Source organism: Eptesicus fuscus, chromosome 1, assembly GCF_027574615.1.
Source record: "Eptesicus fuscus isolate TK198812 chromosome 1, DD_ASM_mEF_20220401, whole genome shotgun sequence".
Taxonomy (NCBI): domain Eukaryota; kingdom Metazoa; phylum Chordata; class Mammalia; order Chiroptera; family Vespertilionidae; genus Eptesicus; species Eptesicus fuscus.
Window position 1 is genome coordinate 130,432,039 of NC_072473.1, and position 16,564 is coordinate 130,448,602.

General features: G+C 47.1%; 1 protein-coding gene across 2 annotated transcripts; it reads right to left on the reverse strand.

Moving 5' to 3' along the window:
- Positions 1-518: 518 nt before the first annotated feature.
- On the reverse strand, positions 519-9,944 carry FTSJ1 (FtsJ RNA 2'-O-methyltransferase 1). 2 transcript variants are annotated; one of them, XM_054718609.1, is made up of 13 exons: positions 9,687-9,944; positions 8,002-8,146; positions 7,657-7,726; positions 7,456-7,549; positions 6,801-6,879; positions 5,288-5,340; positions 5,149-5,202; positions 4,960-5,062; positions 4,774-4,857; positions 3,517-3,614; positions 3,228-3,425; positions 2,967-3,008; positions 519-1,019 (listed from the first exon to the last, which is right to left on the reverse strand). In XM_054718609.1, exons 2-12 carry the CDS (start codon positions 8,120-8,122, stop codon positions 2,976-2,978), a joined length of 987 nt encoding a protein of 328 aa, XP_054574584.1. In that variant the 5' UTR covers positions 8,123-8,146; positions 9,687-9,944; the 3' UTR covers positions 519-1,019; positions 2,967-2,975. The 2 variants fall into 2 exon arrangements, with proteins under 2 accessions (XP_054574584.1, XP_054574579.1); XM_054718604.1 differs by having other exon boundaries at positions 3,517-3,620.
- Between the last annotated feature and the right edge of the window lie 6,620 nt (positions 9,945-16,564).

Genomic DNA, 16,564 nt, shown 5'->3' on the forward strand with positions numbered 1-16,564 from the left:
AGCCAAACCGGTTTCAGCTATGTTGCATACTTTAAACTCATATGTCAATTATATCTCAATGAAACTGGAAAAATTATGACCATCCATATTAATTTTTTTAAATCCTCACCTGAGAATATTTTTTTAAAAATTTCTTTATTGATTAAGGTATCACATATTTGTCCTCATCCCCCCATTCCCATCCCACACCCCTCCCCACACATGCCCCCACCCCCCTGTTGTCCTTAACCACTGGTTAGGCTCATATGCATACACACAAGTCCTTTGGTTGATCTCTCCCCTTTATCCCCACCCTCTGAGGCCCGACCTGAGGATATTTTTTCCATTGCTTTTCAGAGTGGGAGAAACATCAATGTGAGAGAGAAACATCAACTGGCTGCCTCCCACACGCACCCCAACTGGGGATGGGGAGTGAACCTGCAACCCAGGTACATGCCCCTGCGGTGTTTGGGTCAACGCTAACCACTGTACACACCAGCCAGGGCTGCCGTCTATATTAAAATGAAACAACATTGGGATGTAACAATAGATGGCATTTTTATTAATACATCAAATGATAAGATATCCATAATTCCAATTAGTGACGAATGTGAACAATATTGCATGATGCCCATACAACCCTACTATAAAAATGAACTGATTTGATTTGGTTTGGCAGGAAAGTTGCAGGCACTGCTTTTATAATTATGATTTACTGCTAGAAGTTTATATTTGGGACTATAGCTAAATTTTAGTCATATTAGTGAAAATAAAGATGTACTATTTTCCTTCATCAAATTCATGGATACCCCTGGGAAGATTCAGAGAAGAGGCAAGATCTCAGTCAAGAACCCGTTGTGTAGTTCAAACGAACATTCCATGGTGTTTCTTTCCTGGCTGTGTTCCTGGTGGTCATTGCAGGTTCCCACTCGAAGCTTGTGTTCAGGGCCCAGTGACGAGATATTTGAAAAACAAGTTCATTAACACAAGTTCTGGCTCTCCTGACAGCAAACAGCTTCCAAGTTGTCGCAGACTGCCAGCTATTAAAAGGTTAAAGAAAAAGTTTTAAACAAAAACGCGTTTCCCCACTTTCTTCTACTTAATCATTGTCCACCCGGCTACTAACATTTTTGTGAAGTTTCCTCCCTACTTTTATTTTATTATTATTTTATTTTTTAAATATGTTTTTATTGATTTCAGAGAGGGAGAGGGAGAGACAGAAACATCAATGAGCATCAGATTGGCTGCCTCTTGCACGCCCCCTACTGGGGGTTGAGCCCACAACCCAGGCATGTGTCCTTGATGGGAATCGAACCTGGGACCTTTCAGTCTGCAGGCTGACGCTCTACCCACTGAGCCAAACCAGCTAGGGCTCCTCCCTACTTTTATTATAAACAGTGACATACAGAAAAATGCATAAAACACATATAAGTTCCGTTTAATGAGTAATAATAGGGTCTTATTTCATATAATCGTAGGATATTCATTCTTGTTGCCGATAATGCTCTGCCGTGAACAAACCATGATTTAATAAACCATTCTTTTTATTGATTTCAAAGAGGGAGAGATAGAAATATCAGTGATGAGAGAGACTCATTGATTGGCTGCCTTCTGCATGGCCCCTACTGGGGATGGAGCCCAAAACCCAGGCATATGCCTTGACTGGGAATCAAACCAGTGACCTTTTGTTTCCTGGGTCGATGCTCAACCGCTGAGCCACACCTGGCCGGGCTAACAATCTATTCTTCAGTTGATGGATGTTTGCACTGTTTCTAGTCCCGGGGTACTACAAATAGTGCCAACTAGGAAATTCTAGTACTTATTTATAAGCCATTGTCAGAAAGGGATGTTCCTTAACTTGAGGGCCTCAGGATGAGAAACTCCGGCACTGACAGGTTTAGCCCACTCTGCTACAGGTAAACTGCCCCCCCCCCCACTGCTCCCTTGCACACCAGGCACAGTTCCGCCTCAGGGCCATTGCATTTGCTATTTCCTCTCCCTAGATAGATACATGGATTCCCTCCCTCATCTCCCTCAGGTCTCCGCTCAAATGTTACCTCAGTGAGGCCTTCCATGTCAACACTATTAGAAAGTGCACACTGCCACCCCCAGAATTCTTGATTCTCTTTACCCTGCTTTATTTAAACTTTTTTCATATCCAATATTTTTTAAAAATATATCTTTTTATTGATTTCAGAGAGGAAGGGAGAGGGAGAGAGAGATAGAAACATCAATGATGAGAGAGACTCATTGATCGGCTGCCTCCTGCATGCCCCCTACTGGGGATCTAGCTCAAAACCTGGGCATGTGCCCTGACTGGGAATCTAATTGTGACCTCCTGGTTCAGGGGCCAATGCTCAACCACTGAGCAACATCGACTGGGCCAATATTACTTTTACATATTATATATAAAATACTAGAGGCCCGATGCACGAAATTTGTGCAAGAGTAGGCCTTCCTTCCCCCGGCTGCCGGCACCGGCTTCCCTCTGGCACTCCATGATCTCCCTCACAGCCCTGGCTTCGTCTGGAAGGTGGTCTGGTCTAATTAGCATATCATGCTTTTATTATTATAGATATGTCTATATAAAACACATTATATTACAATGCAAGCTATATAAATACATAGTGAAATACAAGCTGTAAGTGTGTATATATGTGTGGAGGGCAACTCTGCCATTCAGACCGTTTTATTTATTACCTCTTCCCCAATCTAGAAGCTCTACCAGGGCCATGGCCCCACTCTACCTCCAAACCTAGAACAATGCCCAGCACACAGTACAGGTTTAATAAATGTTTACCGAATGCCTCAATATGTAATATGTAAAATGCTTAAAGCAGTTCCTGACATACAATTTCAGATGCTTAGTAAAGGTTCGCTGAATGAAATCTTATCAGTTGACGTAAAAATGTCAAAGGTGAAATTTTACTGATCTTTTTCTTAAAGGTGTCCTTTACTCAAGCTCTTAGATAAAAAGGCAGATTTACCTTGATGTGTTAAGGTGAACAATTCATTCCACTGTCTTCCACCTACTCAAGAAAAAGAAAAGAGTCTCAGATGCTTGGCTAAGCTTTTCCATTCATTATAGTTGGTTTTACCCATTGATTTTTACAGCTATTGGGAGGCAGGGAAGAGAATTTTGACCCCGGAAGCCACATGATTTGGGGGCAGAAAGAGGAGTACTGGGCGGGGTCACTATGGGCACAGAGAAAGGGCACAGCAGTGCCCTGGGCCACATGTTTCCAGACCTCAGAGGCCTTCAGGGTGTGGCGCTGTGGGGCAGCCAGGGGCTGGGCCAATGTGTCCACTGTGTTGATGGGGCAGTCCTGGGAGCGGATCTCCTTGGCCAGCCGCCCCTTCTTCTTCAACGTGCAGGCTTCCTGGTATGGCGGTGAGATGGGGGGCTGCGTGGGAGGCGTGTACTTGTACTCTGAGCCATCCTCCAGCTGCAAGGACACATAGCGGGAAGCTGGTGAGGATCTGGGAACCTAGGAGAGCACCCTCCCTCCATCTGTCTACCGTCAGTTGGGCACTCACGGCCAGTGGGTAACTGCGGTCCGAATCATAGGAGCTCAGGTCCCCGCAGGCTACAAATGGCACAATGATGCGGGTGGGTCCATCTAATTGGTTGAGATCTGGATCTGACAAGCAGGGAGAAATAAGACAGGACAAGGCTCGGATGCCTGGGATCGGTCATGAATTGGGCTGCAGCATGGATACCGAGGCCCCCCGCTTTATCCACCAGCTACTCTCACTCCTCCACCGGAAATCCTTTATTTGGTTCAGATCACTTTCTCAGGGAGGCCCTCCATGATCACCCCTTCTAAAATATCAGCCCCACTGCTTTTTTCCACACTGTACTTTCTTTTTAAAAAAACAACAACATTTTATTGATTTTTTTACAGAGAGGAAGGGAGAGGGATAGAGAGTTAGAAACATCGATGATAGAGAAACATCGATCAGCTGCCTCCTGCACACCCCCTACTGGGGATGTGCCCGCAACCAAGGTACATGCCCTTGACCGGAATCGAACCCTGGGACCCTTCAGTCCGCAGGCCGACGCTCTATCCACTGAGCCAAACCGGCCAGGGCTCCACACTGTACTTTCATGTCTATCTGCCTTTCTATCATATACAGCCTGAACCTTGTCTCACTCAATCATGCTGTTACATGAGAAGGCTCTGTGCCCTTTCCCACTCAGAGCCAGGTGAGCCCAGCTGGTGTGGCTCAGTGGTTGAGCATCAACCATGAACCAGGAGGTCATGGTTCAATTCCTGGTCAGGGCACATCCCCGGGTTGCAGGCACAGTCTCCAGTAGGCGGTGAGCAGGAGGCAGCCGATTGATATTTCTCTCTCATTGATGTTTCTATCTCTGTATCCCTCTCCCTGCCTCTCTTTCTAAAAAAAAGGGCCAGGCGTAAGAACCTCATGGGGCAAAATTCCCACATGGGTAGGGTTTCCACATGGGGGTATGACCGAATCTTCTTAGGCTACAATCTCCTTAGGTGGGTGTCTCAACTGGGGCAGAGCTCAGACCTGCCTGGGACAGAATTTCACCAGGTCCAAGAGTAGTTACCACTAGAGGACTGGGCTGAAGATCCTGCTGGGATATAATATCCAGATGGTGGTGGTGGTGGGGGGGTTTCCACCAGAGGGTGGGGCTGATTCTCTAGAGACAGAATTCCCATTAGGAACAGTGTCTCTACCAGGGGGTGAGGCTGAGAACCTTCCTGAAACACAAATTCCACAAGGGGGCAGTGTCCCCAGGGACAAGCACAAGGCTCTGGCTCTCACCGTAAGAGTGGTCCAGCAGGGGTTTGGTCAGGTCTGGCAGGAAGCCCTCAGGGGGGTCATAACCCTGACAGACAGCGAAGGCCTCTGTGGGTGAAAAGTAGGGTGAAGGGCGACTGTCATCTCCACCTCAGGGCAGGACATGTCCCTGAGATGGCATTGACTGCCCAGCCCTTCCACCCCACTGACCGATGCTGGAGTTCCGGCTGCTCCTAGGCTTGGCACAGAGCACGTTGGAAAAGAAGACACGCAGCTGGCTGTAGATCAGGGTCACATCCCGGCCTCGGAAGATCTGCAGGGTGGAGGGGCAGAGATGGAGGCATGAGGGCGACCCTCAGGGACCCATCTCTGTCCCCCACTAGGTTTCCCAAGGCTTACCTTGGCTACAAAGCAGCCCCCTGGCTTCAAGACGTGTGTAGCAATGTTCAGAGCCTGTGGACAGGGCAGATAGCTAAGGCTGAGGCCGAGATAGCCAGGAGGGGGCCAAACTGAGGCAAGGGCAGCCAGGGTTACTCACGGCTAGGAGAAGCTGGGCCTGCATATACTCATCAACATCATGGAGGCCAGTTACTGCGGCAAGAGGAACGGCATTAGGGGGGGGGGCATCCAGTTCTAGCTATCTTCTTGTCCCAAAGAGGTTAGAAGGCTAAACACATTTCCCAGGCTCTCTTATTGCTAAGGTTCTGCATGCAAATTAATATCTTTCAACTAGATGCACATTCTGAGCTCCTAATCCCTAGGAGCTCATTTTCATTCAAAACAACCTTATCTGCAATTCTCTTTATCATCATGTTTACCTCCAGTTCAGATTCTGAAACTCCAGACTCAGATCAGAGTTGACATCTCAGACTTGAGCTGTCCAAAACCAAACTCCTGCCCAAACCTGTTCCTCTCACCATCTGCCCTGTCTCATCTGATCCTGCCAGTTGTTCAGACCAAAAACCTTCGTTACCTTTGACAAGCTCCATTCTCTCCTCACACCCATATTCAAGCCATTTGCAAATCCTGTCGGCCCTACTTTCAAAAGATCTCCTGAACTGACCCTCTTCTCGTCACTACTGTCATCAGTCACCTGGAATACTGCAATGGCCTCCTCCTCCCCAGCCCCCCCGGCTTACATCCTCGCCCCTCACACTGCTCACAGCAGCCAGGGGGATCCTGTCACAACCCAGAGTCAGGCATGGCCCTCTACTGCTTATAACCCTCTCATGGTTTTCTCTGAGTTCTCATCTCAGTGAAAAAGTCAAAGTTCTTACTGTGACCCATAAGGATCCACACAAGGATCTGTCCTTTTGTCACCTCATGACCTCACCTCCTACCACTCTCCTCACTCTGATCCAACCACACTGATCTCCACACGGGTGTTCACACACACCAAGCACCCTCCCACCTCAGGGCCTTTGCACAGCCTGGTCCTTTTGCCTGGATTGTTCTTCCTCCAGGCATGCCTCTGACCCACTCTCTCACCTTTAGGTCTTTGTGAGACCTTCCCTATCCACTTCATTTAATATTCCAATAGGTACTCCTTCCTTCCCCTTTTCATGGATTTCCCCAGGGTGCTTATCACCTTTTGCTATGCCACAGAGCTCAATCATGTTTCTTTTCCATCTGCTCCCACTAGACCACCAGTTCTATGAGGTCAGAGACTAGTGGAGTTTCATTCACAAATGTTTTCCCAACATATAGAACAGTGCCCAACACACAACAGGTGCTCAGTCAATGTGTGTTGAATGGATGACTGACTGAATGACAAAAATGAATGGGCTGTAAGATAGATTGGAGAGCTGCAGAGAGAAGAAAGACAAGATATGAAAGGAGGGAAGGGTGGGCAACAGACAAAACTGAGGTGGTAGGAGGGAGAAGACAGAGGCAGAGAGCAGGCAGCAGGGTAGAGAGAAGTTGCCAGATGTGGGGAACAGCTGACAGAGGAGGAGAGGCAGGGAGTTGAATTGGTGAAAGAAGCCAACAAAATGGGAGACACAGAAAGACACACATGGGACCCCCCACCTGGTCTCCCAACCCGTGTTTACCATCGGGAGCCCCGTCACACACCACTAGGTCCGCTGGGCAGCCCTCAAAGTGCCGGATGATCTCCTTGGCAGTGGACAGCTATGGAAGAGAGGGCGGATGAGTAGCCCCAAGGTCCCCGCATGCTGTGGCCATCTGACCCCACCTGTCCATGGCCCTAGCCTAGTGGTCTGCAAACTCATTAGTCCACAGAGCCAAATATCAACAGGACAACGATGGAAATTTCTTTGGAGAGCCACATTTTTTACACTTAAACTTCTTCTAACACCGCTTCTTCCAAATAGACTCGCCCAGGCCGTGGTATTTTGTGGAAGAGCCACACTCAAGGGGCCAAAGAGCCGCATGGGGCTCGAGAGCCGCAGTTTGCTGACCACGGCCCTAGCCCATAGGCCCAGAGTCAGACAAATGCTCATGCTTTGCCTGTCTAAGACCACACTCCGTCTCTGAGGACCCAGTCCCATAATTTTTTGCCATCTCTCTGGGATGACAGCCTGCTGGCTCTGTTTCTCGGCTTCCCTGTCGCACTCTCTCTGATTCTCTCCGTTACTTTATTTCTGTCTCTCTCTCTGTTTCTCTGTCTCTTCCACTTTCTGTAGCCCCCAGGTGAGAGGAGCTTCACCCAGGAAACACCTCCCACACCCTCAGCCATGCTCTTACCTGGGTGATGTCCCCCTGGATCTGTAACACACCTGGTAGTGGAGCCATAGCTTGAAGGTCTACAGCCACCACATGGCCAGACCCCTGTGGACTCCTGTGGACAACACGACCCATGTCAGCCCAGTTTTCATTCCTGGCCCGCCCCTCCCCCCCCACCTAGCCTGCCCTCCAGGAACCCCCCATCTGGGACTCCACACTCACCCAATCTTCTGGCTCAGCACCTGGCTCCAGCTGCCCGGGGCTGCACACAGGTCAACTGCCCGTGTCACACCTGAGCACACACAGGAAGGTGTAGTGTCAGATGCACCTACTGCTCCAACCCGGGGACCCTGAAAAATTCATCCCTCTCCCCTGGGGAGCTCCCACATCTATCTTCTGCCCACGGGCCCAAGACTTCTTGAGTATCTGCACACCTTCCTGCTTGGCCCCTGCCTCACGGACCCTTCAAGTTAGCCCACCCACCACAGATCGCTCTGCAGACCTAGATCATTTGCCTGTTCCCTGTGCCTGCCCCATCCCCCAGTGATCGGCCTGCCAGGTGGGGACCTTGGAAGAGTTGGAATTCCTCATTGAGTTGTAGCAGCTTGAAGGCGCTGCGGGCACGCCAGCCATTCTCCTTGGCCAGGCGGTAGTAGACATCCCGCTTGTCCTTCGACGTCCGTCCCATCTCGCACACTGTTTGCCCAGGGACCTGCCAACAGTAAGTTGATGCCATCCTGTATCAGTAACTGGGTGAGTGGACCACCACCTGCCTCTGTAGGTCAGTGAAAAACCACACTGGGCTCATCTGACCCACGTGACAGCTCACTCAGCAGATCAGAAGACTGGAACCCAGTCACCGATCCCACTGACCTCACGGAGCTTGAAGAACTCCAGGTTGAATCTAAGCTCCACCACTCACCCCCACAGAACCCATCACTCCCCGCACAGATCCCCAAACCCCAAATTTATCTCATAGGTGAATCATTACCGATCCTGTCAACCTCCACTCTTGTCACCCACACTCCACTTATTACACCCCAAGACTCTATCAACCCTTCTCTGCCCACCTTATCGCCATTAACATCTCACTGTCTCCCCAGATGTCCTCATTGCCCCTAGATTAATATAGCCCTATTAGTCCCTCATTAATCCCTTGTTTCATCCCCCTTATCTTAATACTATCTCATTGTACTCCCCACCCCCTTAATCTCTCTCTCCCTACCAACTTTTTATTAATCCCTGAAATGATTAGGTCCCCAGTAATTCCTTTATTACTACATTGTTATCAACACCCATTAATGCCTGGAGGATCATGGCCTATTAGTTCCCATTAAGCTCTCAATTGCTATGATCTATCAGTCCCCATTAATTCAGTCCTCCAATTGATCTCTCATAGATCACACCATTTGTACCTTGTAATTCCTTCATTACCACACACTAATGTTAATCCTGGATGATCAGTTTCCCATTCTCCCCTCATTGCACATTTTGCCCCCCAATAATTACTTGATGATCACCTCCCAACACCTTACTATTACCCTTTCTTTGCTCAGTTACCATTAATTCCTCAATGATCATGCCATGATCACCCATGAAAAGCCTTTGACTACAACACCTGTTCGTCTCTCATTTCCTTTTCTTGCTCACTGCTTCCATTAGTTCCTTGACCATGACCCCCACTGGTCTCTATTATTCCCTGCATAGCCTCACCATTATCTTTTCAATTACTATGCCCCAGCACTCTTCACTAACCTGTAGAAATCATACCTCCATCACTCCCTTAGGGATCACACCCCCGTTTGCCTTCCATTACCGTCTAGTTGCTCACTCTACCACCATCTCATTAATCAATGACCACACCCCCACTGGCCCCCACGAACATGTCGACCATTAGCCCCTATTGATCCCTCCATCACAGCCCCACCAGAACTCCGTACACTCATGCCTTCCCCAATGAACAGCCCTCTGGTCACACCACGGTTCCCTCCTCTATATTAACTCAAAGACCATGTCCCTACTGGGGCCTTCAGACCCTCCTCAAGGCGGATCCGCTGATATCTGGATCCCTGACTCCCCCAGCCCACCCCGCGATAGAAGTCCCCTTCTACTGGCAAACCTGGGGTCTGCAGCCTCCCCGGTGTCAGCCGGCCAGACTACTAGCAGCCGCGACGAGGGCGAACTTCTCTCCTTCCCTCGCTGGCGGGACAGTGAAGTCGTGCCTCAACTGCCCTCCGTGCCCCAGGGCCTACCGTAGCTTTCCAAGTGGGGAGGAGCGGGACGCGAGAGTCCCGTTCGCCAGCAGCCCGAGTCCAACCGGTGGGAAATCTTTGGGGTTCAGTGTCTGTTCTTAGTGGCTCTGAATGCCGATCGCGCACGCCTGCGGGCTACAGCAGCGGGGCGATCCTGTCATCGTGGAATGCGGAGGCTCCCGCGAGGTCCGGACCGACCCGAACTTACAGCGCGTGTCCCGTCACCGTGTGTCGACGTAGCTGGACGGGAGGACTGCGGTTCCCAGCATGCAAAGGGCGTGACCAAAGCGGCTGAACTCGCGCATGCGTGATGGAAACGTCACCGGGGACAAAAAAAACACACACAACACACACACAAAAAAACAAACAAAAACACACACACACACTACTGCCTTTGTTCTTTTGTCCCAAGGCTAAGATCGGTTTTCTCCCCGCTCCTTCCTTCTCAGTGGGCGGTGTGTGGACTACAGGACTACATTTCCCAAAATGCAACGAGGCACGACAGCACTTAGGCTGGGCGGTAGGCGGGAGAGGAGGGAATGTGCGTTCCAGTGCACTAGCTCGCTCCGCAGCACTTTTGTTACGGTATTATATGTGTACATATCTTACCATTGCCCCCCCCACCCCACTCCCATACATGCCCTCACCCCCCCCCCCAGAGTTTTGCGTCCATTGGTTATGCTTATATGCATGCATACAAGTCCTTTGATTGATCTCTTATCTTCCCCACCTCTCCCTAACCTTCCCCCTGTAATTTGACAGACTGTTTGATGCTTTACTGCCTCTGTATCTACCTTTTTGTTCAAGTTTATAATATTCTTTAGCACTTTTGCATTTCACTTCCTCAACGTGATGCTGCCCGTTTTAGAACTTCAGTTTCTCCACCTGTGAAATGGGGAAATAACTACAGATTTCACAGAGTTATCGGGAAGACTAAATGCCTCTCCACAAAAGAAACGCCTAGACCTGTGGAGGATCTTATAAGAGTTTATTTGAGCCAAACTGACAACATACGCTGGGGAGCAAGATCTCAAATGTTGCTGAGGATAACAGTTTTGCAGCTTCTTTTATGCGTTTGAAAGGAAGGAGCAAGCTTACATGGAAAATTGGAGAAAGCCAGGCAGGGATTGGATTACAGGGTAGTTAAGATGATGCCTTCTCTTGATGGTTAATACCCCCTTTGGAGGGTATTACTTCTGATATTTCAAAGGTGTGTTAATCTAGATGCACAAGAATAATGGACAGCCCTAGCTGGCTTAAAACCTTTCACTAAAGAAGTTACAGGCCTAGGGCGTAACTACACACTGGCCTGGTGTAATTCTGTGTTCTTCAAACATTTTTAACTGCAACCCACAAAACATCAACAAAACAAAACAAAAAACCCTATACATCCCCACCAGTGCAAAGGCAAATATAATGGAAGCATTTATTATACAGTTTACCATGTGCCAGGCACTATTCTAAGTGCTCTCAATTCTGTGCTGGTAAATGGTTAACAACCAACTATTTGAGGGGAGAGAGGGAGGAAGTCCTGATTTCAAACATTTGCCAATGTCCATGGTTTACACAACTGTCATCTTGCTAGATTTCAAGTTACTGATATGTTGTCACGGAACACTGAAGTGCACCATTGTATAATATGTTTATCTTACAGTTAAAATAGGGGTACATAAACCCAAGAGCATAGAGAATAGTGAAATGTAGTAAAATAAGAAAGTGAGTTTTGAGTATTTATTATCTTTAAAAATATGTAATTTATTTAATTGTAAGTTTACATCGTCTTGTTTTTAATAGCAGCTGTGTTTAACAACCAGTTCACAAAATCCCTGAAAATTGATCAAACAATCTGTACAAGAAGGTTCCAGTGCAGCGCTCAATCCTTTCCTTAAACTCATTTTAATCCTTACAACAACCATATGAGCAAGTTACTGTAATTATCCCCAATTTATAGATGAGGAAACGGAGACAAGGGAGGGTGTATAGTAAGTCCTCCCTTAACATTGTAAATATGTTTTTGGAAACTGGGACTTTAAGTGAAATGACATATAATGAACAAAACCAATTTTACCATAGGCTAATTGATATAATAAGAATTAAGTTTCTACAGCAAAAAATCAATTCCTAAAATAAAGACCAAACTTCTAAAACAAAGACCCCAAACACTTGTAATACTAAACATTGAAATAAATGTGAGCTATCCATACATTTAAGAAAGAGTAATAATAATGATAAAAAAGAAAGATTAATAAAAAAAATAAGATACTTATTTTCTAACTCACTTATTCCAGTTCAGGATTATGGTGGTTAAGAGTCTATCTCTATAGCTCAGGGTGGAAGGTAGGACCCAACCCTGGACAGGATGCTCTTCCATTACAGGATGCACTCACATACACACCCACACTAATTCACTTTGGGACAATGTAGACATGCCGATTCACCTAATGTGCATATCTTTGGGATGCGTGAGGACACTGGAGTCCTGGAGAAAACCCATGCAGACATGGGGAGAACATGTGAATGCCACATAATGGCCCCAATGAGAATTGACTTCTTTTCCCTCATTGATGGTATAACAAAACAACATTGAACAAAAGAATGTTATTTGAGGACCGCTTGTACTCAAATATATATATTAGGTATATAAACATATATGTTATTTAATATATATGTGATTATATAGAAATATAGTGACATATAATATTTACTAGTATATGTTACATATTAATCAAACATAAGTATAAATATGCTACTATATGTAAATATAAGAAAATACATAATAGTGTATATTTATGCATTCTGTATAGTGTATATGTAAAATACATGTACAGCATAAATATGCTAGTATCTATATACATTTACTTACTAAAATAACTGTACTAAATATAAATATACCATTAAAAATATCCTCACCTGCGGATAGAAAGAAACATCCACATGAGAGAGACACATCAATTGGTTGCCTCCCACATGTGCCCTGACTAGGAGTTGGATTGGGTCTGCAACCTGAGGTAGGTGCCCTTGACCAGGAATCAAACCCATGTTCTAACCACTGAGCAACCGGCCAGGGCTAAACATACTATTAAATATGTAAATATCCAATGTTATATCAGGTGGTATAAAAGCTATGAAGAATGATAAGGTAGGGTGAAAGAGATGGAGAGGAACTGAGCTGTTTTTTCGGTTATGTGTCAGAGAAGTCTTCTCTGAGGAGCTGACATTTGGGCTGAGACCCGAAGGGGAGCATACCCTACCAATATTTGGAGAAAGAATCCTCCAGGCAGAGGGAACACCAAGTGCAAAGACCCTGAAGTGGAAACAAGCTTGGTGAGTATTAAAAGAACTGAATGATGGAATCATCATCCCTTAGAACTGCGAGCTTCACTGGACAGGGGTGTCTGTTCTTTCTTGTTCATTCTTTCCTCAGTGGTGTGTTTTGCATTTCAGTGGGGCCCTGGGAGGTGTGGATAGATGACAGACGTATACAGAGACAGGGAGTGACACCTCCTGGAGTCTCTGAGAGCTAGGGAGGAAGCAAGAACTTGCAAGGGGAGTTCCAAGGTCTTGTGGGGGGTGGGGGTGGGAACACAGTTGCCTGCAGAAGTAAGCAATTGTGAGACAGCAAGGATTCCAGCCACCAGCCATTGCTCCACTGAGAGGAGAGGCTGCCAGGCATTGGGGACCCATGCAGTCATGTTCACCCTGTGGGATGCTTTCCATGTCCTGTTTTCTTGCCTCTCACAAAGAGGATGTTTAATTTTTTTTTTTTTGCAAAGAAACTTGCTTCCTCCAGCAGGGCCAGGGGACAGGAAGACAGGAACCAGGCTCTGAACTCCCCAGGCTCTTCCTGAAGTAGGGTGTCGGCCTGCAGCTCCCACCCGACACCCCACTGAGAATAAAGGTGTCCTCTCCATGGCCTCCCTGAAGAGGTCAAGGAGGAGAAGCTGCCAGGCCAGCTCTGTACTGGAGAGCATCTCACAGCTTGAGGGAAAGACGCGGGTGGTCCAGGTGTAGGGACTCAACCGCCTTGCTGCCCTGGGGCTGCTTGGAGGGACCAAAGAGTTACTCAGTGGGGGGCCTGCATGAAAGGGGAGATAAGAACCCTAAATGCAACCCGTGAGAGGCTGCTTTCACAGCAGGAGTTGTCTTCATGAATTCCTTTCACAAATATGTTATTGAGCAATTACTATGTTGTCAAGCATTGTTCTAAGTGATTTACCAGTAAATTCATTCAACCCTACCAACGGCCCCAGGCAGGATCTCGCCCTAGGGGAAGCTGAAACTGTCAGATTTCAGAAGTTGCTCCGGGCCACACAGCTACAAAGTGGCGGAGCTGGGAAGGTTCCCTCTGTTAACTGTGACGCTCTGCTCCCTCCCCTGAAGGCTGCTGAGTAGTGACCTGTTTTAATGAAAAGCAGGGATCTGCTTGGAAGGACGGACAAGAACCCAAATGGACGTTTAAAAGGTTCACTAGGAATTCCAAATGTCACCCAAGGGCCTGCTTTCCTGAACCAACAAAACTTTTAAATGACTCCGAGGAAGGGCCCTACTCTGATGAACTAATAAAGCATTCTTATCCCTGACACAGCTTCAATACCAGGTCAAGCTTCAAGACATCTGTTCCTTCCAAAGCAAGCTTCCCTGCACAGTCAGATTTCCCTTTCTCTTTGTTTCCCTACTAGCATAGGCAGAGCACCTGCTATTTGCAGTGCCTTGAGGCTGAGCTGAGCTATGGGGTATAGAGCTGGGTGAAGGTTAGTCCCTCTCTTAGAAGAGTTCACTTGGCAGAAATAAACAAAATAATAATGATAATATGACACGAATAAGTGGCATTTATTGAGCACTCACTTGTTACGTGTCTGGTGGCCCTGTGCTGGGCAATGGTGGAGGGCCTGGGAGAGGAGGGGAGTGATTAGAGTAGGAAGCTGCTGGGGGGAGGTGGTAGATGGGGGCATGTGTTTTTTTGTCCAAGGTAGGATCTAGTTCTTTGGGCAGGACTCTACAGACTTTTCTTGAAATCTAGACAGCTGCTTAGCTCCCACCCCCTACTCCCTTAGCCATCTGGGCCAAGGCCTCTGCTAACAGGTGTCTCTTTCCCAGGCCTGCCTGTAGCACAGATGTGTAATGGCTCTGAGGAGGTGGGGTATCAGAGGAGAGAGACATCAGAGTAGGCCAGGATAGACAGGGGAGTGTGTGCGTGTGCGTGTGCGTGTGTGTGTGTGTGTGTGTGTGTGTGTGTGAATACCTCCAAAGCATCTCATCTACCTGTACATGTTCTCAGCCACAAACATACATTTGTGAGCTCCACATGTGTCTTCCTATGTAACTTGCCTGGTTGTATCACCTGGTTGTATATTACGTCTACCTGGTTGCATCTTATGTCTATGGCTGCCTGTCCAATTTGTGTGTTTCCTTTTTAGCACCTGTGTGTATTGGTACTGTCTACTTGGGCAATTCATCTATATGGGACTGTGTGTGTGTGTGTGTGTGTGTGTGTGTGTGTGCTCCTTGAATGTTTATGTGTCTCCTTTATAATGCTTGTGTGTGATTAGTGTGTTTCTTCTGTGTGTGTCTACTATGTATGTGCGTCTTTCTTCTCTGCCACTGTGCTTCTGTCTCTCGGTGAGTGGCTGGCTATAGGTATGTGTGCTCTATGGGTATTTCTTTTTTTGGGGTTCTTTTTATTTATTGATTTATTTTTTAAAGGGGAGAATAAGGGAGGGAGAGAGATCGATTTGTTGTTCCACTTTATTTACGCATTCATTGGTTGATTCTTTTTTTTTCTTTTCATTTTTTTTGATATTCCTTTTTTTTAAAAAATATATTTTATTGATTTTTTACAGAGAGGAAGAGAGGAGAAATAGTTAGAAACATTGACCGTTTGCCTCCTAACACTCCCCACTGGGGATGTGCCCACAACCAAGGTACATGCCCCTGACCGGAATCGAACCCAGGACCCTTCAGTCCGCAGGCCGACGCTCTATCCACTGAGCCAAACCGGTTTTGACGCTTTTCATTTTTTTTTTAATTAAGGAATTATATGTGTACATATCTTACCATTGCCCCCCCCCCACATTGGTTGACTCTTGTATGTGCCCTGACTGGACATCGAAGCCACCACCTTTGGAATATCAGGACAATGCTCTAATCAACTGAGCTACCCAGCCAGGGCACTACGGATGCTTCCTTTGGTGCCACTGTATATGTACCATCTGGTTCCCTTGTTTCTTCTTTATGTAGCTTTAGGTGTATTTCCTTTTTATAACAATAGGAAGAGAACACTCTATATTCTGATTTTCCTGATTGTGTGCCTGTCTATGTTTCCCACGTGTTTCTTCTCTGACTTGATATGTCAATAGTTATGTGTGTACATTGTGTGTGCAGCTACCTGCTTGAATACAATTGTGTGCAAGTCTGTGGCTGTGGCTTCTCTGTACAATCATGTCCGCTGTGAGTACCTCTCTCTGCCACCAGAGCTGCATGTGGTCACAAGTTCACACATGAGTTCATATGCACACAGGTATCATTATAAAGCCTGAATCTGGACTTTGGCCTCGAGGGCTCTCTGAACGTGGAAGTGTGTGTGAGGCACTGGGCCTGTGTATGCAGTTGTTGGCTGTGTGAAATCAGATTTGTCTGTGCACTTTGTGTGTGGCTGTGAGTCTGTGGGCCATGATGTCCATGAATCTACAGTGGTTCGGTGTGAGCCTAATCCTGTGCCACTCTCTGCTTTCTGGGTGTGGTCTGGGGCTGTGGGTGATGAAGTCTGTAAGACTAAGTCACTCTGTGCGGCTGTGAGTGTGTGACTACCATGGCCTGGGCTCCCCATGTGCAGTCTGTGTGCATTCATATTTGTCAGCACATATTCTGTGTGTGTGGCT

Excerpts from the sequence above, each read along its gene's own strand:
- FTSJ1 (XM_054718604.1), bottom strand. The coding sequence starts at position 8,122 with ATGGGACGGACGTCGAAGGACAAGCGGGATGTCTACTACCGCCTGGCC. Across the intron at positions 5,203-5,287 it reads AGGCCCAGCTTCTCCTAGCC|GCTCTGAACATTGCTACACA; the intron begins GTGAGTAACCCT and ends CCCTGTCCACAG. Across the intron at positions 3,621-4,773 it reads CCTGCTGGACCACTCTTACG|ATCCAGATCTCAACCAATTA; the intron begins GTGAGAGCCAGA and ends CCTGCTTGTCAG.